The sequence below is a fragment of the Lathyrus oleraceus genome, chromosome 4 (genome assembly GCF_024323335.1).
Source record: "Lathyrus oleraceus cultivar Zhongwan6 chromosome 4, CAAS_Psat_ZW6_1.0, whole genome shotgun sequence".
NCBI classification, from domain to species: domain Eukaryota; kingdom Viridiplantae; phylum Streptophyta; class Magnoliopsida; order Fabales; family Fabaceae; genus Lathyrus; species Lathyrus oleraceus.
In genome coordinates this window covers 436,411,673-436,437,222 of record NC_066582.1, presented here as the reverse complement: position 1 = coordinate 436,437,222, position 25,550 = coordinate 436,411,673, and the positions used below count along the sequence as shown (strand labels likewise).

Here is a 25,550-nt window from a genome sequence, read left to right as displayed (position 1 = left end):
TGAGTTCAGGAGTCAGTTAAGTAAGGGGAAGGTGTTAGGCACCCCTTACCTCCATTGTACTCAATGGGATCCTCCTTCAATTATAGGGTTAATGTGTGTTTCTAGGGTGTTTGCTTGATATTGATTAATTGTTTAATTATTTTTTATATTTATATATAAAAATGTTTTATTACTTTCATAAGGGAATCCCTAAGAAATGTTTTTGATTATTATACTCGCTAAAGTCTTACAACTTTATGCCTATGTACCCTCAAATTTATTAAAGGATCAGAGCCCTGTAGTTCATCTTAAAAACTATTTGTTTGTTTTTTTATTTTTTATCCCTTAAAAATTCTCACACATCGAAGGCGGAGAAGTAATTGATTTGGAGAAAATCCCTCAATACCATAGGGTAAAGGTCTTACAATTTGAATTGTGTTGAATTTGATTTTATCCCTCTTTGATTGATTGCAAAATAATCTCATTACTTTGATTTAAGAAAATGACCCCTAATGATATCATATCATTATTCCAATATTAAAATTTTGATTTAGAAACCCAAAGACCGTATCCATTATCCCTGACTTTAATCCCTGATTTTATCCCTAACGATTGTTATAAATTTTATCTCATGCTATCCCTAAGTTATCCCTAAGTTATTCCATGAATTATCCCATGAATTATCCCTAATTATATCTCCTCATGTTCTGACTAATTGTTTTTAAAATTAATAATGATATTGTATATTCAATTAATAAAAATATTAAAAAGTTAATGACATATCCCTTGTCCCTAATTTTTTTAATTCTTAAAATCCTAGAAATTTATCCCATTATTTTATCACATATTATTCCTAAAATTATCCCATAGTTATCCCCAATTGTTAGTCCCAAAATTATTTTATAAATTAACCCTAATTTCCCAAAGTGATTAATATCATAATCAACCTTATTTCTCTCTTATATTATTTATATTAACCCATTTTTCAAGAATTAACCCCTAATTTTAATCTATCTAATTGTTCTAAGACTGATCCCTAACACTTAACTTAAATCTTTAACTTTAGTATTTTAATATTTGATATTTTAGTATTTCTATTTGATATTCAAATAAATTAATAAAATTTGATTAAGTAAAAACAGAGGGTGTGTGGAAAGCAAAGTTAAGCCTAAAACCCTAATCTACTTATAATATATATATATATATATATATATATATATATATATATATATATATATATATATATATATATATATATATATATATATATATATATATATATATATATATATATATATATATATATATATATATATATATATATATATATATATATATATATATATATATATATAAATGTAAATTAATAAAATAATAAGCAAATTAAAAAAAAAGAAACAAAACAAATATATAATAGTTACGTATAAAACTTGGGGATCCGTCCCATTCAAATTCCAGTCTTAATTAAAATAATAAAAAAACAATTAATCTTAATTAATCATTATACTAATTAGAAGAATGTTGGATTGTTTCAAAACTACACCTAACCATCATTCATGCGACACACCTCCACTTGACTAATTTTTAAAAAAAAAAATTGGATTAAGCAATAGAAACAAACATGAACATAAAGGGTATTATCAATAAAATAAAGACCACAAACATCGTCTCCCTTTCTCGTTACTCATCCTCTCTCTCAGTTTAAGAAAATTCACAACAACATCCATGTTTATCTATCTCAAATCATAATTTTCTCATTTTTCTCAAACAAATCAAGGATCAAACATTATGAATCAAACATCGTAACATCAAAACAAAACAACAATTGATTGATGGAAAGCAAGAACAAGAAAGAAAAGCGTAAATTTATTATGTGGTTTATGATTTTCTATGGTTTAGAGTGTAAATTTATTTGAATGAGTTCTTGTGTGGAATGTTATGATACTTGAGTAGTGTGTGCGATTGAAGGTGATTGAAGGTGTAGTGAGAATGGGGTAGATGTATATTGACTTTTGTTGGGATTCTCGTGTGTGGTTATAATTTACGAAATTTTGAATTATTAATAAAAAAATGTTAGTAAATTATTAATAAACCAATGTTAGTAAATTATTAATAAAAAAATAGTATTAATAAATAATCTAAATTACGATTATCAAAAAAAAAATAGAAAAACCATCAGATAATCATCATGTGGTTTAAGAAAATGAAATTTAAATAAAAGAGAACAAGAAAAACTATTTAAAAAACTAAGACCCTTGAAAAATGTTTGAGACTTTATGTTTGAGACTCTCTAAAAAACCCGTGTAATTTGTTGGTGTAAGCCCTAGAGGCCAATACTTTTGATACTTGTATCGAATTATTTATTAATAATAAAATGTTTTTTCTTTATTATGTTTGTTTAATAAAGTCCTTAGAATAGTCAGTCTGTTTAATGTATCAAGTATGACTTAATCATGAGATCACATTAAACATAAGGACATTATTCTTAAAGTATCCGTAGTCGATCTTTATTGTGAAGTGGGATAATATTAAAGCATTAAGACTATTATGTATATAGACTGATGATCACATCTCATGGATCATGGATAAGGAGTTATCAAGTCTTAAACATAGGTATGAATGTTAAGAGTAATATTTATACTGGATTGACCCGCTATGAGAATACTATATAAAATATTATACAAAGTGTCATAAGTTATTCTCATGGTGATAATGGTGTATACCTCCCTTCGACCTGAAACCACTATGGACCTTAGATGTAGAGTCGAGTGCCTTATGATTGATCAAACGTTGTCCGTAACTGGATGACCATAAAGACAGTTGATAGATACTCCACGAAGCTTGCTAAGGGACATGAGTGACCTAGATGGAATTTGCCCATTCTGCATAACAAGATAAATGTCTATGGGCCCAATATTGAACTGGACAAGGATGACACAGTCTATGCCTTGTGTTCAATATAGACATGAGGGCAAAAGGGTAATTATACACATAAGTATTATCACAAAAGGATTTGTCAGATCACATGACATTTTCGTGTCTTAGGTAGCAGTGATGTGTTGCTAGATACCGCTCACTGTTTATTATGTTAAATACGTGATTTAATATAATTGTCAATGCCACGAAAACCTACAAGGTCACACACAAAAGACAGATTGATGAGAGATAAAGTAACAAAGGAACACCGTAAGGTACGGTGCACTTAAGTGAATTGTAGAACATCGTAAGGTACGGTGTACTTAAGTAGAATATGAAATATGGTAAGGTACCACGCGCTTAAGTGATTTTGGCATATTATAAGATATGGGTCACATACACTTAAGTGGGCTTTTTAGCTTATAGCCCACACAAGTGGTTCTATTTTGTGCAGAAGCATTAAGTGCAGTTGCATTTTCGTTTCTCTCTCTCTCTCTCTCTCTCTCACACACACACACACACACACACACACACACACATACACACAGTCTTCATTCGCAGCAGCTAGCACTAAGATTGAAGGAATCCGTTCGTGTGGACTGAGTAAAGGCGTTGTCATCGTTCGACGTTCGTGATCGCTCCGTAGATCTACATCAAAGGTTTCAATAGTCACAAGAGGTAACTATTCTATCACTGATCATGCCCATTCGTAAGGATCACTAAATGAGAAATTTTAAATTCCGCTGCATTTTGGATCGCCGTTCTCCTACAGTGGTATCAGAGCCACTTACGAAACCATGCATCTGATAGCTATTTATTTTCTGTATTAATATGATTAAAAGACAGAATGAATCAAAGAATAAACGAGTAATTAAATTTGGCATCATATGTGTATGATTTGGATGATTGATGTTAACTATACTTCAGAACCGACATTTGTATGGTGAAGTAGCGATACATCGATCATCCATAGGTTACACAATTGAGATCGATCAAGTTATATATGATATAAGTAATCCTAATGCAAAATACGGTATATATGATATACTGTTTCTGTTTCGTTCATTCAAACACTTAATGGTTGTTTTCCTTTGAGCGATCAATGGTCATTTGCTTCGGAATCCGACATTAGTATGGTGAAGCAATGACCTGTTGATCAATCATACTGAATCAATAATCGAGGTGTGTTTGACGGTATGAAATTGGTGCATTAAGGTTAGTGACGACACATGGGTTGTGTTGTCAAGGAGTTGTGAATTAAGGGCTTGTTGGATCACGTCTGTTGACTGTTTCAAAAGCGCTGGTTTTGGCCGCGTGACGTTCGTCATGGGCCTGTGATGATCGTAACAAACTGGACGTGACAGTCGTAACATACTTTGTGACGGTCGTCACATTCACAGATTCAGAATTCTAGGTGTTTCTGTTATTTTGGTCGCGTGACGTTCGTCATGGGCCTGTGACGATCGTAACAAGCTGGACGTGACGGTCGTAACATGCTTGTGACGGTCGTCACATTCACAAAGTCAGAATTCTCGGGGTTTCTGTTTTGTGACTGCACAAGAGTTGTGTTGATGCAAAACGAAGTAAATTTCAAATGAATTGTTCATTAAAATTTCGGACAGGGGCGCTGCCCCCTTGACCCCCATTCGCTGATCGGTCAGCGGAACCACCGTTCGCTGACCGGTCAGCGGAAACCCCGTTCCCATTGACCGAGCAGCGGAACCACCGTTTGCTGACCAGGCAGCGGAAACCCCGTTCCCATTGACCGGGCAACGGACCCTCGGCTAACTCTGTGTAGTGTGATCGGTCGCCGAAATTTAATTTGGTTTTAATTAATTAAAAGAATTAAAATTAATAATAATAATGTGTTTATTATTATTGTCTTATGGTGATCGGTTATGGCCTTAGTTTTCCTTTATTTTGTTTTGGGATTTTAAAATACGACCTGCGTGTTGTGCCTATCTTTTTAATCTCTTAATGTAACTTTTTTCTCATCTCACTCCCTCGTATGTAAAACGAATTTCTTCTGTAATGTAATGTTATGAAGAAAGAGAAGAATTCAATATCAAAGGAGGACAACCTTGAAGATCTTGCTTGGAGAAGCTTAGATCGTTATTAGGTTAGCTTAGGTTCTCCCATTGGCTTGGGAAAACAATTGCGCTAGGGGCCATAACTGTTTCATTATGTATGTTGATGCATGTGAATGTATGTTAATGCATGTGAGAGACGATTTATATGATAAATAAGCCGGTGAGATAAGAATAATTGCAATTCCCTCAAATTAAATATTAAGTTTAAGCTTTCCAAGTTTTAGCACTCATCAAGACTAGTATCGGATAATGTAGGTTTCACCTACGCGAGGTGCATGTTCTATATTAGTAAGGTGCGATGGGATAATTGTAATATCCAATTGCTAAAACAATGGGTCAAAATTAACTAAACAAATTATAATAAGATTATATATGTTTAGAAGCAAGAGTTGGAAATGATTCATGTGATGGATTGGAATAAGGAGTTATTCACCCAACTAAAATATTCGAGAGTTGTATTAGATACAATTGGAAGGAGTTCCTACCTAAATAACCTAGTTTTGTGTAATCCTCCTATGCGGACTTAGAACAAAGTGAAATGTGGATCTCGACCCATTAGAAAATCTTCCGACGGGATTTTCCGAATCAAATGATGAGGGTCATTTGTTTTGAGTAAAATAGTGGGAGCATGTTTAATTAAAGGCCTAATTAAATATGTTATTGATACTTATATTTTCATTAATTTCATGTAGATTACCATGACAACAAACACCTCTAACAACATTTTGCGATCAATCCTTGACAAGGAAAAATTGTCTGGGACAAATTTTCTGGATTGGCACCGAAATCTGAGTATCGTCCTCAAACATGATAGAAAGCTGTATGTCTTGGAGAAACCTGTTCCTGAAGAGGAACCTCCTAGTTCTGCACCTAAGGCAGAAAGAGATGCTTATAAGAAGCATGTCGATGATGCCAATGAAACTGCTTGTCTCATGCTGGCTACCATGAACTCAGAGTTGCAAAAGCAACATGAGAACATGGCAGCGCTCGATATGATCGAACACCTGAAGATTCTCTATCAAGAGCAAGCAAGGCATGAAAGATTTGAAGTTTCAAAAGCCCTTTTTCAAGGCAAGTTAGCTGAGGGAGCCCCTGTAGGTCCCCATGTGCTCAAGATGATTGGGTATGTGGAAAACCTTGAAAGGTTGGGTTTTCCCCTCGGAAAGAAACTTGCGACTGATTTGATCTTGGAATCGTTTCCAGATAGATTCAGTCAATTTGTCCTAAATTTCAATATGAATGATATGGACAAATCTCTTCCTGGACTGCTAGCCATGTTAAAGACTGCTGAGCAGAACCTGAAGTTAAAAGGGAAGTCCATTCTGATGATCAAAAATGGAAAAAGACAAAACAAAAGACCCACCAAGCATGGTGATAAAGGGAAAGGCAAGGAAGTTACCAAACGCAGACCAACTGTTGCTGCTTTGAAGCCTATTGGAGGCATAGCAAAAGTAGGCACCTGCTTCGATTGCGGTAAGACCGGACACTGGAAGAGAAACTGCCCAAAGTACCTGAAAGATACGAAGAATGGAGTAGAGACTTCAACTTCAGGTATTTTTGTTATTGAAATAAATTTATCTACTTCTGCATCATGGGTATTAGATACTGGATGCGGTTCTCACATTTGTACAAATGTGCAAGGGCTAAAAAGAAGTAGAGATTTGGCAAAGGGTGAAGTTGACCTACGAGTTGGCAATGGAGCAAAGGTTGCTGCTTTAGCCGTAGGAACTTATGTATTGACTTTACCTAGTGGTTTAATAATTCAGTTAGAGAACTGTTATTATGTACCTGCAATTAGCAGGAATATTATTTCCATTTCTTGTTTGGACAAGTTTGGTTTTTCATTTATAATAAAGAACAATTGTTGCTCAATTTATTTGAATGATATATTCTATGCTACTGCATAAATGAGCAATGGACTATATGTCCTTGATCTCGAAATGCCTATTTATAATATTAATACTAAAAGGATGAAACCTAACGAGTTAAATCCAACTTACCTTTGGCATTGTCGATTAGGCCACATAAATGAGAAACGCATTTCCAAACTCCATAAAGATGGACTCTTGGACTCTTTTGATCATGAATCATATGGGACATACAAATCTTGTTTAATTGGAAAGATGACAAAGTATCCATTCACAGGAAAAGGTGAAAGAGCGAATGATCTTTTGGGCCTCATACATACTGATGTATGTGGACCACTGAACATACCAGCCAGATGAGGTTTTCAGTACTTCATCACATTCACTGATGATTTCAGTAGATACGGTTATGTATATTTAATGAAACACAAATCAGATTCCTTTGAGAAGTTCAAGGAATTCAGGAATAAAGTACAAAACCAACTAGGTAAGAATATTAAAACTCTTCGATCAGATCGAGGTGGTGAGTATTTAAGCCTAGAGTTTGATGACCATCTGAAAGAGTGTGAGATTTTATCCCAACTTACTCCTCCTGGAACACCCCAATGGAATGGTGTATCTGAGAGAAGAAATTGAACCCTGTTAGACATGGTCTGATCCATGATGAGTCACGCCGATCTTCCAAACTCCTTTTGGGGACATGCACTACTGACATCAGCTTACACACTTAACCGTGTTCCATCTAAAAAGGTTGAGAAGATACCATATGAAATACGGAGTGGTAAGAAACCACATATGTCTTACATGAAGATTTGGGGTTGTGAAGTTTATGTGAAACGACAAATTTCAACTAAGCTTGAGCCCAAATCTGACAAATGCTTATTTGTGGGGTATCATAAAGAAACAAGAGGGTATTACTTCTACAATCCTTCTAGGGGCAAAGTGTTTCTCACTCGAACTGGAGTTTTCCTAGAAAAGGATTTTATTTCCAAAGGAATCAATGGGAGGAAAGTAGAGCTTTAAGAAATTCAAGAATCACAAAGCATTGATACACCATTGGAGGAATTAGAGCAGGAAACACAAGTAGTTGTGGAAGAGCAACCTGCTTAAGTAGAACAAGACCAACGTAGGTCAGGCAGGATACGTCACCTACCTGAGAGATATGGATATCTTATAACTTATCAAGGTGATGTATTACTCATGGATCAAGATGAGACTGTGACCTACCAAGAGGCCATAACTGGTCCCGAGTCTGAGAAGTGGCCAGAAGCCATGAAATCTGAAATGGATTCCATGTACACAAACCAAGTTTGGACCTTGGTAGAGCCTCCTGTAGGAGTTAACCCTATAGGATGCAAGTGGGTCTTCAAGAAGAAGACTGACATGGATGATAAGGTACATACCTATAAGGTAAGACTGGTTGCAAAAGGATATAAACAAATTCATGGGGTTGACTATGATGAAACCTTTTCACCAGTTGCAATGCTTAAATCTGTTCGAATTTTACTTGCTATCGCTGCATATCATGATTATGAAATATGGCAGATGGATGTCAAAACTGCTTTCCTTAATGGGAATCTTCTTGAGGATGTGTACATGACACAACCTGAAGGATTTGACATACCTGAAGAAGTCCTAAAGATATGTAAGTTACAAAGATCAATCTATGGATTGAAGCAAGCTTCCAGAAGCTGGAATCTTCGTTTTGATGAAACAGTAAAACAATATGGATTCATCAAGAACGAATATGAGCCTTGTGTCTATAAGAAGGTTAATGGGAGCATGATCGTTTTCCTGGTATTATATGTAGATGACATATTACTCATTGGAAACGATGTCCCTACCCTGCAACAAGTAAAGTCTTGATTGGGGAAGTGCTTTTCTATGAAGGACCTAGGTGAAACAGCCTATATATTAGGAATCAGAATCTATAGAGATGGATCATAAAAACTGTTTGGCCTAAGTTAGAGTACATACATAGACAAAGTGCTGAGACACTTTAATATGCATGATTCCAAGAAGGGATTCATACATATGCAACATGGCCTGTGTCTATCAAAAACACAATACCCTTCAACTAAGGAAGAAAGGTATCGCATGAATAAGATTCCATATGCATCGACAATAGGATCTATCATGTATGCCATGTTATATACTCGACCAGATGTTTCGTATGCTTTAAGTGCAACAAGTAGGTACCAATCTGATCCTGGTGATGCTCATTGGGTAGCTGTCAAGAATATCCTTAAGTATTTGAGAAGGACTAATGACTCATTCTTGATGTATGGAGGTCAGGGAAGGGCTGGTTGTAGTTGGATACACCGATGCTAGCTTCCAGACAGATAAGGTTGACTTTAAATCGCAATCTGGTTATGTGTTTTGCTTAAACGGTGGCACTGTGAGCTGGAAAAGTTCAAAGCAAGATACAGTTGCTGATTCTACAACTGAGGCCGAGTATATTGTTGCCTCAAGCGCAACAAAGGAAGCTGTTTGGATCAAAAAGTTCATCAATGAACTTGGCGTGGTTCCTAGCATTGTGGATCCCATTGGTCTCTATTATGATAACAATGGTGCTATCGCACAAGCTAAAGAGCCTAGATCTCACCAACGATCCAAACACATACTTAGGCGTTATCACCTCATTCGAGAGATAATAAATAGAGGAGATGTGAAAATATGCAGAGTACCTACACTTGACAATATTGTTGACCCACTGACAAAGCCTCTTATGCAGCAGAAGCATGATGGCCATACTAGATCTATGGGCATTAGGGGTATGCCTGATTGGCTCTAGTGCTAGTGGGAGATTGTTGGTGTAAGCCCTATAGGCCAATACTTTTGGTACTTGTATCGAATCATTTATTAATAATAAAAGGCTTTTTCTTTATTATGTTTGTTTAATAAAGTCCCTAGAATAACCAGTCTGTTTAATGTATCAAGTATGACTTAATCATGAGATCACATTAAACATAAGGACACTATTCTTAAAGTATCCGTAGTCGAACTTTATTCTGAAGTGGGATAACATTAAAGCATTAAGACTATTATGTATATAGACTGATGATCACATCTCGTGGATCATGGATAAGGACTTATCAAGTCTTAAACATATGTATGAATGTTAAGAGTAATATTTATACTGGATTGACCCGCTATGAGAATACTATATAGAATGTTATGCAAAGTGTCATAAGTTATTCTCATGGTGATAATGGTGTATACCACCCTTCGACCTGAAACCATTATGGACCCTAAATATAGAGTCGAGTGCCTTATTGCTGATCAAACATTGTCCGTAACTGGATGACCATAATGACAGTTGATAGGTACTCCACGAATCATGCTAAGGGACATGAGTGACCTAGATGAAATTTGCCCATCCTGCGTAACAAGATAAATATCTATGGGCCCAATATTGAACTGGACAAGGATGACACGGTCCATGCCTTGTGTTCAATATAGACATAAATGCAAAAGGGTAATTATACACATAAGTATTATCACAAAAGGATTTGTCAGATCACATGTGTTGCTAGATACCGCTCACTGTTTATTATGTTAAATACGTGATTTAATATAATTGCCAATGCCGCGAAAACCTACAGGGTCACACACAAAGGACAGATTGATGAGAGATAGAGTAACTAAGGAACACCGTAAGGTACAATGCACTTAAGTGAATTGTAGAACATCGTAAGGTACAGTGTACTTAAGTAGAATACGAAATATGGTAAGGTACCACACGCTTAAGTGATTTTGGCATATTATAAGATATGTGCCACATACACTTAAGTGTGCTTTTTAGCTTATAGCCCACACAAGTGGTTCTATAAATAGAACCCTTGTGCAGAAGCATTAAGTGCGGTTGCATTTTCGTTTCTCTCTCTTTCTTTCTCTCTCTCTCTCTCTCTCTCTCTCTCACACACACACACACACACACACACACACTCACTCAAAACCTTCATTCGTAGCAGCTAGCACTGAGATTGAAGGAATCCGTTCGTGTGGACCGAGTAGAGGCGTTGTCATTGTTCAACGTTCGTGATCGCTCCGTAGATCTGCATCAAAAGTTTCAATCGTCACAAGAGGTAAATATTCTATCACTGATCATGCCCATTCGTAAGGATCACTAAAGGAGAAATTTTAAATTCCGCTGCATTTTGGATCGCCGTTCTCCTTCATAATTCTCCTCTAATCCGTCTGTCAAATTATGAGAAAAAGAATCCTATTTATAGGACAAATTAGGTCACTACAAATGGAAAAGAATTAATTGTGAAAAAGCACAGCCAATCAGAAGTCAGATCTAAAAAACTTGACAAATTAGAAAAGATTATGACAATATTCATTGAATCCGGACACTTTTATATTTTTACTAAATAAAAGAAAAAAATAAATATTTAAAATATACCTATTTAAATAAAAATGAAAATAATATAAAAATAAATAAAAATACAATTTTTGTGAAAAAATGAGAAAAATATAAAAAGTGGAATAAACGAGATTCAAACTCATGACCTCTCCCTTATAGCTCCATACACATTCTCTTCAATCAATTATACTATTTCATTTATTCAAAATAAAATAGCATTAGTGAGTATATAATAATAATCTTAATAATACTACTAATAACCCCATTATGACCCTAATTAGATAATATATCAATTACTGATAATTTAATTAATAAAATTAATTTAACCTAATTAATCCCAATATTAATATATTTCTAAATAAAAATAATATAACTTAATATTAATATGTAAAATAAAAATTAAAAAAAAACTAATATTAATTTGTCCTCATTTAACTAATCATGTTATTATAATCTATTCTACCTGCTATTAAAACAAATAATCCCCCTAACTATTATTTTTTACTAATGTGTTTTAATAATACAAAGTGTCCTAGTTACTAAGGGTAATATACCTTCTCTAACATAGCTCCCCAAATTATGACGTTTCAAGCAACATCCCTGAATTAAAACAAGTCCCTAAGAGGGACTAAAAACTCAAAATGGATCCCCTTTGACTTTTAAGCTTGTTTGGTCAGATGGCTGATATGCTCTAAATGTGTTATGTCAGCTGAAAATAAAAATGAAAAAGTGGTCAAAATTTGGGGTACGACAACACCTTTACTGTTGTTTGCATACCTAAACCTATTCTTGTTGCACACCCTTCAATTATTACATTTTGTGTCTTCCCCGTGATTTTTTATAAAGGAAAAACCATAAGCCACAATCCAAAACAAAATTATCTATCCTTAATATCTTAAAATCGAGTTTCATCTATTCCATATATTTCATCATAATCCTTAATTTGACGATCGATTATTCAAAATACAAAGCACAAAGTACACAAACGTTCAAATATTAAGAAAACTTCATTCTTATTTGGTACTAAATCATTGTTCCCATGTGTATGCTTTTACAAATCAATAGTTGTTTTAAAACCTTAAAAACACCCCTAATCAATATCCTTCTTTGTTAACCACCTATATAAAACTCCATATTACGTATCCTAATTTTCTTGCCATGACATTCAACTTGATTTTTGCGTGGAAGATCATATACTTGTACCCATAACTCCCCCACATACCCATTCATATTCAAATGCTATTCATCATAGAAGGTTTTTTCAACGGTGACCAAATTCTTCTCAAAGCTCTAAACACATTTTCAATGACTTTTTCTTCATCTTTCTTCGAGGAAAAATCAAACATAAACAAATTTTTGTTAAAAAAATTCTAATCTAATAAAATTTTAAATTTGAAAGAGATAAATAGACAAAATTTCCCTACTAATAATCTCATGAAACATTCATCCTCACACTCTGATCTAATGAACAACAATACTATTATATATATATATATTTTTTCGAGAATTTCACAATTCTCCAACTTTTCATTGTTAAGACAAAGATAAAAAACCTATAAAAATTCAATGTTATTATAGGTTTGCTATTTTAAACTATCTCTTTTATCTTTTTTATTTTCACAAATTTACAATAATTTTTTCAATGATGAAGTCCATAGTAGGAGTGAGAATGACGACGTATATTGCAATGATTTAAAGTTATTATGACTATTAATTTATAATTTGATTATTTCACTCCATGGCCAAAAAGCATGAAATGTTGGATTAGATGACACAAGAGAGAGAACCAAAATGGGGAACTTCAGAAAATAACAACTAAAAGAGGGGTCATAAAGCAATAATGAAAAAAAACACTTTATACGCCCTAGAGCCTAAACATCAAGAGCCTTCACACCTTCCCTTCTCCCTTCTTTCGGTTTCTTCTTCCTCCAACTCCAACCCATCCAAACACACAAATTTCCGAGGAGAAAAAATCCCAATAGAAACCAAAACCTACTTCGATATTTCTTCTCCGTCTCATATCATTTTTATCTCCCGTCGAAATTTCCTCTCAAATTCCGTCTTTCTCCTCGACTTAGATCTACACAAGGAAATTCGCATTTTCCCTCTATTTTTTTTTCCTTTCACAGAAGGAAAGAAATTCAAAACCTAATCCTCTCACTCTCTTTTTGTACGATATATATACCGAACCCTAACTCAGTTTTTTGGTGCTCAGGTTTAGATTCGTAGCATTTCTGTACATTGGAAATTTTCTTTCGCCGTTTTTTCTAGGTTTGAGTTTTAGGGTTTTTCAATCGGCGCCATGAACAACAACAATAGAGCGAGATATCCACCTCCCGGGATCGCTCCTGGACGCGGAGGAGCGAATCCCAACGTGAATCTGAACCAGAACCCGAACCTGAACCATCAGTTTCAGCAAAGACCACCTTACCACCACCATAACCAACAGCAACATCACCAGCCGCAACAGCACCAGCCACAACATCAGCAGCAGCAGTACTATGCGCAGAGACAAATGGTGCAGCAACACCAGCAGCAACATCAGCAGCAGCAGCAGCAACAACAGTGGCTGAGAAGGGCACAGTTGGGTGGTTCGGAATCCAACGCTGCCGAGGAGGTCGAGAAGTCCGTGCAGTCTGAAGCCAATGACTCAAGGTTTGTGTGCTTTTTTATTTTGATTTTGATTTTATTGTAAGAGTTTATGTCTGTGATATTTTTCATTGTTAGGAATATATGGTTTTGGTTCTGATGAGTTGATTTGTTATCAATATGTTTAGTTACATGAGTGAGTGAGTTGTTAAGTGTTTCACATAGAATATTGTAACAATAGATTTGTGTATTGTTCCAACTTGTTAGCTTTTGTTGTGCTGAGTTCTTTGGTTTCTGGCTTGTTGGCTTGATGATTATTAGGTTTGAAGTTTCCATCAATGTATTAGATAATGGAAAATAAGGATAAAAACAATCTTAGTTTTTTTTAAAAGAGAGTTCTAATGGCATTGGTATTGGTCGCTATCGTGCTGTCTCAGAGTTGGAGTGGAGCCTCAGCCTTTTCACCATGGCTATTCCAATTTCCATGACGCAACAGCAGTTACAGCACAACCTGTGTGACTTGATTAGTTGCTGCTGTTACAGTTGATGCATCTAGGTCAAATTGATCTTATTTGGATCACTCCTGCCTCTGGAATGGAGAGAGCTCGTTGCTCATTTAGCCTGCTTATGAAGTTCTGGCGATGACCTTCAATGTGCTGCTGCCCGTGCCTTTTTTCGGGAAAAAATGCATGGAACTTTTTTCCGCATTTTACGTGGTGGACAGCTATTTGGAATTTTTTTTACTGTGCTAACAATCAAATAGACAATTCATCCCAAAAGGAAACAGCTTCACTGTTGTTGTATGGGGGTAGTTTGCATCAATCTTCCTGGTTTCGGTAATCAATGTTGTCTGTTTTTGTGTGTGTGATACATCATAGGTGTAGTTTTAGAGATTTGACTTGTTTATGCTTGTTAAAATTTTAACTAATGCAATTGAAGAGTTCCTGGTTTTGGTAACCAATGCTGTTGTCTGATTTTGTGTGTGTGATAAATCACAAGAGTGATTTTATAGATTTGACTTATTTATGCTTGTTAACACTTTAACTAATGCATTTGAAATATGCATTTTAAATCATGATTTATATTTGTTGATTCTTATTGGGTTAGATTACATAATCTTGCATCTGGTAATCAATGTTGTCTTTTTCTGTTTGCAAAATTCAAGACTACGGTTTTGGTTTCAACTTATTTATGCTTGTTAACACTTACACTAATGCAGTTGATAAATGCATCTTAAGTTTTGAGTTACTTCTATTATTGGGGCAATTTTCATCAATTTTCTTGGATTTTGGCAATCAATAGCTTGTCATTTCCTTGTTTGCGAAAATTCATGAATGTACTTTTGACTGATTTATGCATATTAACACTTTACTAGTGCATTTGATAAATGTATCTTAATATCTGACTTTTATATGCAATTTTTTTGAACTAAATTACATCAATCTTCTTGGTTTTGGTAATAAATGATATTTTCCGTTTTTTATTCACGATTTTACTTTTTAAATTTTGACTCATTTATGCTTCTCAACATTTTAAAAACAACAATCAAGCCTTATCCCAATAAGTCGGGTCAGTTCAATGGATCAAATGATGCCATAATGTTGTACTTATAGTTTTTCTAGGTCTCTCCCTATCTCTAGCGGTTTGTTTACCCTCCATCTAATATACTCTCCTTACTACAGAATCCACAATTCTTCTCTATTCATGCTTAAACCACTTAAGCTTAGTTTTCACCATCTTTTCTACTATGTGTTACCCTAACTCTTCCTCTAATGTTGTCATTTCTAGTCATATCTCGTCTAATCTCAATACACATCCACCTCAACATCCTTATATCTGTTGCACTTCATTTATTTGTGTTAGTTGTTTACAGCCCAACAGTCTGTCCGATACAATATTGTCGGTCTTACAGCTGTTCAATAAATAATCCCCTTCAGTTTGAGCGGTACTTTTGTACCTCGTAAACACTTAAGGCCCTCCTCCATTTCAACCATCCAACTTTATTTCGATGCTTCACACCTTTTTCTGTTTCTCTGTTGTTTTTGTACCATGGACTCGAGAAATTTAAACCATGTAACTTGTGGTATGATATGTTCTTCAACTTTCACCTCGAAGTTAGAAACATTCACCTTTCACTAGTATTACATTCCATATTCTGTCTAGCTTCTACTCATGCTAAAACCATTTGCTTCTAAGGGATGTCTCCAACCTTCCATTTAGTTCCTCTCTCGACCCCCTCTAGGTAGGACTATATCATCTGCAAGTAATGAGCCATAGTGATGGAAAAAATCAAGAAAGTTTGATGCCACTTTCTGTTTTTTTTAAGGCAATAAATTTCCTTTTGCATTTAGTTGTGTTTGTTAGATTTTTTAATTTGCAAGGCTTTTAGAAAGCTTTTGTTGTGGTGATTATTATTGTTTTTTTTAAAGAAAGAAATATCATTGTTTATTATTAAAATATTACAGTAGGAACAGGACATGCCAATGCCACCATTAATATACTGTCATGTGCATCCTATGACCAGTTTACCGTGATCTGCTATTCCACAAGGCATTTTTCGGTGTGGCTTCTCTGTGCTGTGTTCTTCTATCATTTACTTTGTACTAGTGTAGTGATCAAGGTTAACATGGATCACCTCAATCTCCCACGTGCTAGTTCTTTCAAACTAAGGCTAGGTATGTGACCGAATACACTAAAGTCTTGTCTGGAGAAAAGAGTTAAACATAATGCAACACCAAGCATCTTAAAAAAGGAAAAGTAATAATGATAAAACAAATAATGGACTATAGTGATTTAAAATTAAAACATTCAATACAACATCAGTTAAGAGAGAGAGATAGTTATGAAATGCAGTGTTATCGTTTGTAGATGGTGAACCATGGAGGAAAGCCATAATCATCCTATTTTTAACTGCTATTCAGCCATTAAAAACCACGATGTCGCCATCCTCCACAAATTGACCATTGTAATTAGCATATATCTGCCATGGCAGTTCTTTGATAAAATGTACAATGGTCCATGTCTAGAATTTTAATTGGGCTTATGGTTTTCATATTTTTCTACAACATCCCTTTAGTTTGAAGTTTATGCAATAGCGATACAAGCCTAAACCATGTATAAAGCATCCTTTGGTTACTTTTTTTTGTGGAAGACCATTGTTTTGGTGCTTTAATTTGATATATGAATTACTTTATTTTTGCTGAACCTGTTATACCCTTGCAATCTTTTGTATGCTTATACTCCGATTCAAATATCAGTTGATGATATTGTGCTCAATCGTGGTTTCCTTATTCCAATTCTAATGTTTTATTTTATGGAGTGATGTTATTATGAGTTCGTTATAGTCTGGAAATTGGCTCAATGAAATTTAGTTATACTATTGGATGAAGCTTTATTTTAGTGGTTATATTCTTTAAAATGGAAATAAGTTGTTCTCCTGTTATCCTTAATGTTTTTGGTTTCCCTATGTTAGTTCTCAAGACTGGAAGGCCGGACTAAAGATTCCACCAGCTGATACACGCTTTAGGACAGAGGTATGTTAATATTTATGAATACTTTTATGCTATCTAATACATCAAGTTTCTGGTTATATGCATTTTTTTTTTAATTTATCTTGATTTAGATCCTTTTGGAACTATAACTTAATTATAATATTTCTGATCGTGTATTATTTTATTTTTCTATATATACTTATCAGTATCATGTTGTTTAACCAACATTTTGTTGATTGATTTATGCCTTTTGAGTGCCCTGTACTCCATTAGGCATTTACAATCTGTTGTAAGTTATTTAGAGTACAATCACACTTATAGAACTTACAAACCACTTTAACTATTTATACTCTGTCCAATGATTCAGGTGATATGAATGACATTTACCAGAAATTGTGTTTTGGATTTCCATGTGTGGTGTGATTATGATAGATACTTGTATGTTAATTTGACTATTCAGGGAGGAATTTCTCTTATTACACTGTAGAGCTTAGGGTCTGCACATGCCAATACTTGAAGGCCATAACTCAACAAATTACAACATGCCTCTCCTTTTCCTCCTCCTCCTCATTTATAGGCTATGTTCCACATATACAATTATGTTCCAGGCATAGATTCAAGCACGGGGTGGTGTGGTAGTTTCCAAAATCATAGGGTGTGGCTAGGAGTGGCAAACGGGCACGCCACCCCCCGTTTAGACCCGCCCCACAAAAGCTTGTGAAAAATGGGGCAGGGCAGGCATAGCAGAGGGGGTGAACTGGAAACCTTGGCCCATCCCGTCCTGCCAAAAAACGGGTGCGGGGCGTGCCTGACAGCCACTGCACCCATAAAGCCTAAAAATGGAAAAAGTCATGCCCCTTGGTGAAGTCCACAAAAAACAGGGCGGAGCAGGCATAGTTCTGGGCGCAGGCCTTAATTTCCTTATGAGTTAAACCCAGTAGTTTAGATTATAATGATCGTGGTACAAAATGGATCACTTGGTTATAGAGATTGATTATCTTCTAAACACTTATACTCTTTCCTCATTTACTACAATTTCAATTGGGCAAAAATATTTGAGTATTAGGAGATAGTGAAGACGAGGTAAGCAAAGAAGGTGTGGACATTATCAACAAAAGAAACTTAGGGAACTTTTCTTTATAATGTTCTTTTATTGTACTGTGGGTGTGGGCTGGTATATGTAGTTAAAATCACCCCAATCCAACTCGTACAATTTTGGCAGCCTTGAATGAGCCCGAGTAGGTGCAAAAGTGGCATGTTGTAGTTGAATCACTGCACTGGACCCTATGCTGTCAAAAGTGGCATTTCACAGTGTTGTGGCAGAGCAGAGTGGGTGGGGTGGGTGGGATAGCTGCCCCCACATGTGAAGGATTTGTGTGTAGTGTTTCTGCACATTTAATGGTGCTATAGTAGTAGATGACAAGCAGAAAAGTAAAATTGAGAAGCAGGAAGGAGGAAGAAGTGAAAAATTACATTAGTAGACAAATACACAGAAGAAACTTTTTTTGCCATACTTGACCTTTTTCCGGCCACTATCTGCTGTTTCCCAGTTGCCACTCTCACTGCATGCCCAGAGGAAATGAAGAAACAAGAAAGATGATTTAAGAAATGAAGGGTGAGGTAGAAAGGTGCAGGGGTGCAGCAGACTCAGTAGGACGGTGGTGAGAGAATATGCTGCTTGCCCTTTTGGAGAAGATGAAGTTTCAGAAAGGTATAAGGGTTTCAGTAGTGGCCATTTCAGTTTTAGGGTTTGTTCAACATAACTGGCAAATAAACTTTACATATATAATATAGATTACTTAAAATTAAATTTTTAATATAACTTATTTAATAGATATTTAATGTATTACTTAATAAGCATAAATATATTAAATAGCAGATTTATCCGCATTCTGCTATAGCGCTAGTCCTGTTTTATAGTCGGCTGCTCCGCACCACAATGTGATATTAATTGCTCAACACTATCCCAGTTGTGGTTGGCAACCCCGTGCCTCTATTTGGGATCGTCAACTATGGATTTCAGGGCAGAAGTTATATTTGGATTAACTGCTCAATGCTATCCCGACATTTTTAAAATTACTCATTCCCTTAGTACTCCATTTTCTCAGCTTGTTGGGTTTGGGATGCTAAACCCAGGAATTCATTTTTTTGTACAGTATCCCAATCCTCTATACAGATTTGGTCTTGGGCCGCTATTACTTTCCAAATGGCTGTTCCTGTATTTTGGGCTGGGCCCATCAAGTCTGTTAAGCATTCAATCCAAATATAACTCTTCTCCTATATGCTGCCTCATCTGCTAGGGTCATCCTTGGCCCTCGATACAAAATACTGGCTTGGCTCTTATGGTTCTACTAGTAGTGAAAGTGCAGTCAGTATGCCACAACTCCAATTTACCCTCAATACAAAGGACTGGCTTGGCGCTTGTGGTTCCGACAGTGGAAGCTCAGCCAACGTGCCAAGAGTCCAACTTACTCTCTCAGCTGATGACCCATCTTCCTCCTTGGCGAGCTTCGTGTCTGGTGGTGGCAGCGAGGTGAACATACTTGCTGAAGTTTCAAGCTCCTCAGCTGTCAATTACCCCGTTCTGTTTTGCTCTAATAAGGTAGAACCCATAAGGCATTTGTTTTCCTTCACTTTTTGGCTTGTGTTTAGGTTGTGGCCGACTACTGCTCAATACATCTAAGCCAGTTGAGACACCTGAAAATGATTTTGATACAACCTATCTTGGGGGAAATTCTCCCAAAACAGTCATAGATATGGAACGATTTCTGGGCTATCCAACATCTCCAGTCACCAATCTGTCTCTACCCAAGACATGGGTTGATTCAATTCATCTTGATATGCTTTTAATTTGTTTTCCAGATTGCTTTCAGGCCTTTCCACCCTGTTACTGGCTTCTTTGGCTGCTTTTGATTCTTTTTGCAGCTCATCAACGAATCTTGATTTTCCTTTCTCACTGTTGTGATTAGTTTTTCATTTTTTTCTTGACCCATAAACCAAGCTCGACTCTTCTACCCCTCTGTTGTGATCATCATTTGCGGCTTCTCTTCTCAAAGTTTTGTTATTGTTTCTCAGCAAATAGTTTCAGTGTTTAAATTCCTCACCACTGTATCTTATAATCTTGCAAGATGGGCTCCACTGATTTCATTTCAACTCCATTTTTTTCTATCAACCCTGAATTCTCTCTTTCTGATCAGAGATTACTCTGATTCTAGTTGATTGAAACTATTGTCTTTATCGGAAGAATTAGGGTAGAATTCCCCTTATTGCAGTATATAGAATACATTGTATTAATTCAATGGTCTGACCCCCCAATTCGTGAAGGCTCTTGCTCTCTTAGTTGACAAGACACCTTTCCTCATCGTCCTTATCCATAGGCAACATGCTTTTTTTAATCACCCTATTCCCCAACAGCTACTGAATTATTCTAATTCTCTCATCTTACAACTTGTCAAATTATTTTTGTTACATGATTTTATTAAGAAAGCTTAACAATTTAGATAAAAGCAAGGTCCTGGATAGAACATTATGGCGGAAGTTGATCCATGTAGCCGACCCCACTTATTGGGATGAGACTTGGTTGTGTTGTTGTTATTTTATTCATGGATTAGTTTAAATGAAGGCTGTGAAAAGTGAGCTGCCTTATCTTTTGTCTACTTAAAATGCCTAATAAATGATATCATTCATGGATTAGTCATTAAAGCTGCTTTGATTATTGGGTCATTCATCATTAACTTTTAATTCTAGTTTGTAACACTTATCTTGTTGCTCTGTGTTTATTGTTCCCAGGATGTTACAGCAACTAAAGGAAACGAATTTGAGGATTACTTTTTGAAACGGGAGCTGCTCATGGGAATATATGAGAAGGGTTTTGAAAGACCTTCCCCCATCCAAGAAGAAAGCATTCCAATTGCTCTTACTGGCAGTGACATTCTTGCCAGGGCTAAAAACGGAACTGGCAAAACAGCTGCATTTTGCATTCCTGCATTGGAAAAAATTGATCAGGATAATAATGTTATTCAAGGTTCGACATTCTCTTCCCTTCAGTGCTTTATGTGATTCTAAGAATGATGTGTTAGTTTTATAAGGCATCCTGGTAGCCTGATACTGATTCTGAGCAGTATCCTGCTACATAAAAAAGAGAAGAAAAATGTAACTTGTGACAGGTAAGGTTCCGCAATTGTACGGTCTTCAAAGAGCATCAATTTGGTTTCAAGATGTCTTACTTTGGCTTTTGCCCTTCTCCTGAAAATGATTAAAGTGCATATTTGTTAGTTTTTGACTTTTGTCTGACGTAAAAGACCAACAGTAGTATGATAAATTCATAATATCTTTTGCAATTAATATTATGTATTTTGGGGTTAGGATTTAAGAGCTCAGTTCGTTTTCATAACAAAATTTTGAAAATTTCTTCAAACAAACTGATATCTTGTTTCTTTTAAGAAGATATTTTGTGATGCAGATAGATTCTTGCCAACTATAATTGAAAGTAATATTATTTTGTAGGTGGTTTTCTTTTTATCCGTATATCTTTAGGGTTTGTATTTTAAAGAAAGCATAATGATATGCTCTGCCCTTGTTTTGACTATACTGTTTGTATTATGAAACAGTTGTTATCTTGGTCCCAACACGTGAGTTGGCTTTGCAAACATCTCAAGTGTGTAAAGAGCTTGGAAAGCATTTGAAAATCCAAGTTATGGTTACAACAGGAGGTACCAGTCTAAAAGACGACATAATGCGCTTATATCAACCAGTTCACCTGCTTGTCGGTACCCCAGGAAGGATATTGGATCTTACTAAGAAGGGTGTTTGCATTCTTAAGCATTGCTCAATGCTGGTTATGGACGAGGTAAATATATTACACCTGACTTCATTCATTTATAGAATCCTGTTGAGAAACATCAACTATGTGAAAAACATTTCACATATTTAAAGAGATTTAGAAAAATGAGGGCCGGAAACATAATTAGATTCAATCAGACAAGTATGACTTGATGTAGAACTATGTTTCTTTGCATTTATGTATGATTTGCTAGGATTAGAGAGATCCACATTCTAAATGTTGTCAGCTGATGGTTGAAGCAAATGCCTCTGTTTACTGTTATCTTCTTTTTTGTTTAATTATCCATAGCTTTTTTATCATGGCATTGTTAAGTAGTTGCAGTTATCACTCTGCAGTTTTTCATAGCTTTCTGTGTTTCCTCAGGCTGATAAGCTTCTCTCCCCAGAGTTCCAGCCTTCGATTCAGCAACTGATTCATTTTCTTCCAACAAACCGTCAAATCCTGATGTTTTCAGCAACATATCCTGTTACTGTGAAGGACTTCAAAGATAGGTTTCTTAACAAACCATATGTCATTAACCTTATGGATGAGCTCACGCTGAAGGGTATTACACAATTTTATGCATTTGTGGAAGAGAGACAGAAAGTTCACTGCTTAAATACTCTCTTTTCTAAGGTTTGATTTTTTTGTCCTCTTGATTTTCTTATATGCCTTATGTGAATATTATGATGCTAATAATAGTAGTTTCTTTTCCAGCTACAAATAAACCAGTCAATTATCTTCTGCAACTCAGTGAATCGGGTTGAACTGCTTGCCAAGAAAATCACTGAACTGGGGTATTCATGTTTCTATATTCATGCAAAGATGCTGCAAGACCATCGTAATAGAGTATTTCATGATTTCCGTAATGGTGCATGCCGAAATCTTGTCTGTACTGGTATGTTGCTGACACTTTAGCAACCTCTTGTAAATTGGCAGTTTTTCTTCTTGTAAGTTGCTTGAATGATATTTAATCTACAACATATTTGTTTTCAGTAGTTAGTTATTTGGGGTCCTCGTTTCCTTTATTTTGACATGTTATCTTCATTCCTTTTGATTTCTAAATGAATTCTATAATCAATAGTTCTACTCTTTATATATTGTTTATTGTAGTTTACTATGTACATCAAGTGACATTGTGTATGTTAGGACACCTTTTGTTTATTATGTGTATAAGCTGATGGTGAAAATTTACATATATATACTGTCCTAATAATTTAAACTTTTATTTTTCTTTGTGTGAAACATTTACAGATCTTTTTACTAGGGGAATAGACATCCAAGCAGTTAATGTTGTTATAAACTTTGATTTTCCCAAGAACTCGGAAACTTATTTGCACAGGGTATGTTTGATTTCTGCTCACTTTAATCCAATTTGCCCTTTTTTTATCAATTACATGTACATGTTCTGACAGATATTTTGCTTTTGATAGGTTGGTCGTTCAGGGAGATTTGGCCACCTTGGTTTAGCGGTGAACTTGATCACTTACGAGGACCGCTTTAATTTGTATGTAATGTAGTTGGTGTTAAATAAGTTTTATAGGTTCTGGCTGCAGGTTGCTGATATGTTCCATCTTTTGTTCAGATATAGGATTGAACAAGAACTTGGCACTGAAATAAAGCAAATTCCGCCACACATTGATCAAGCATTTTATTGCCGGTGACCACAGTAGTTACATGGGTTGTTTTACTAGTTTGATGAGTAGCTATGGTGAGTAACCAGACTTTTTTACTTTCCTATTTACCGTTGACAATTTGGATCCTGCTTCCTGACTAGAGTTTTGATCTCTAGAGGTAGAGAGATAAATTTGTATGTTAAAGCATAGACTCTTCATTGGAAACAGATTTATCTCCCTCATCAAAGACAATGCTGTAATTCATTTCTCTTTAGGATAAAATGATAGTGCAGTGCCTAACCAAAATCATGTATCTTATTGGTTGTCTTTTAACTGGGGGCTTCAATTTTAACATTATTTGTATTGTGGTTAAAACTTTATTTGACCAAGATACCTGATTTTTATTAATGATGCCATTCTAATTTCAGATGGTTGTTTTTCACATTTGTTTATGCTTAATTCTTTTGTTCCATGATCTGTTCGCCGTGGTTCAATTGTGTAGTTCTGCTGCTAACACATGTTCATTTTCTACAGGTTAATGTGTCTGTCACTCAAGCAAGCAAGGTGGTGTGCGAGGTAGTATTATGGAATTTGGAGTATTGTTGGACCATTTGTTAAGTTTTTTTTTCCCTTTTTCTTTCCAATTTCTGGTTAAGAGCTGTGAAACATGAGAGGTTGCATATGGCCTTGCATTTGAGGATGCACTATGGAAATTGGGATATTGTTGGAACCTTTGTTTAGTGTTTTATTTTTAATGAAAAGTTTCTGGATGAGAGCCGGGAACCTGAAGACATTAGAACCTCCAGAGAATTTGGTTTTGGCTTTTAACTGCCATATGTTCTGGTGGGTCCAGTTGGTGTTTCTGTTGGGTTACATTTGCAGGTGTTACTGCATGTTATCAGCACTGTGACTGCATGTTACCAGTACTGTTACTTTCAATTAAATAAATGGTTTAGAGATAATTTACCTTGTTATGAATGTCCTTTTCCATGCTATTTGATCTACTGCTGTTGAAGTTCATGCTAAGTTTGTTTTCGTGTGTTCTGGTAAAATGTGATGCTTGGTAGTGTTTGTTATGGATTTTGATCCATTTTCAGGTAGCTTTGGTAGGATACATGACCTAGATAGATTACCGATCTATGACTCAAATTGTGAATACTGCAAATTTTAAGACATCTTAGATACCATAATATCATTCACTTATTCAAGTACCGATGACCTCATGTTCCATTCCGTACGAAATCACCACAGTAGTGCACATGCTATATATCACAGATTCAATTGTTCTATTCTATGAACCTAGTATCTTCCTCAAATTATCTTAAAATATTTCACACTTTTTTTGGATAAATAATTCATTAGTAACAACATTTAGATTTCTTAATTCACCAAGGATTACCATCGAATACCACACACGTGATCAAACAACACACTATGTCATATAACTCACATTGTATCTAGTCGAAGAGAAAGATCAGGAAAGCCCTTAGTTAATGCCGCCACTCTACCCATCCTGTCCTAGTAAGTCCCACACAGAAGATCAGTGAAGCCCTTAGTTAAGGCCGCCACTCTACCCATCGTGCCCTAGTAAGTCCCACACAGCTCGTTAATTTTGATGACATCATCTCTCTTTTGGTACCCAACAAAAACTAATGTAGGAGTCTAGGAGAGACACTTCAATAGTTTGTTCAATCTAAAACTTTTTAACTTTAGGTCCAATCTTACTGTATAATTACGCAGGATACATCATATGTTGCAGTTCCATGTAGACCGTAGAACCCTCACACCCTCATTCCAAGTGGAGTTCTTATTC

General features: G+C 35.5%; 1 protein-coding gene across 1 annotated transcript; it reads left to right on the top strand.

Annotated features, from left to right (window-relative positions):
* Positions 1–13,068: 13,068 nt before the first annotated feature.
* On the top strand, positions 13,069–24,699 carry LOC127075941 (DEAD-box ATP-dependent RNA helicase 8). Its single transcript, XM_051017477.1, has 10 exons — positions 13,069–13,874; positions 17,281–17,341; positions 21,089–21,323; positions 21,910–22,148; positions 22,506–22,757; positions 22,839–23,019; positions 23,376–23,464; positions 23,555–23,628; positions 23,707–23,832; positions 24,272–24,699. The coding sequence occupies exons 1-9, from the start codon at positions 13,522–13,524 to the stop codon at positions 23,783–23,785; spliced, it is 1,563 nt and encodes a 520-aa protein (XP_050873434.1). The 5' UTR covers positions 13,069–13,521; the 3' UTR covers positions 23,786–23,832; positions 24,272–24,699.
* Positions 24,700–25,550: the final 851 nt, after the last annotated feature.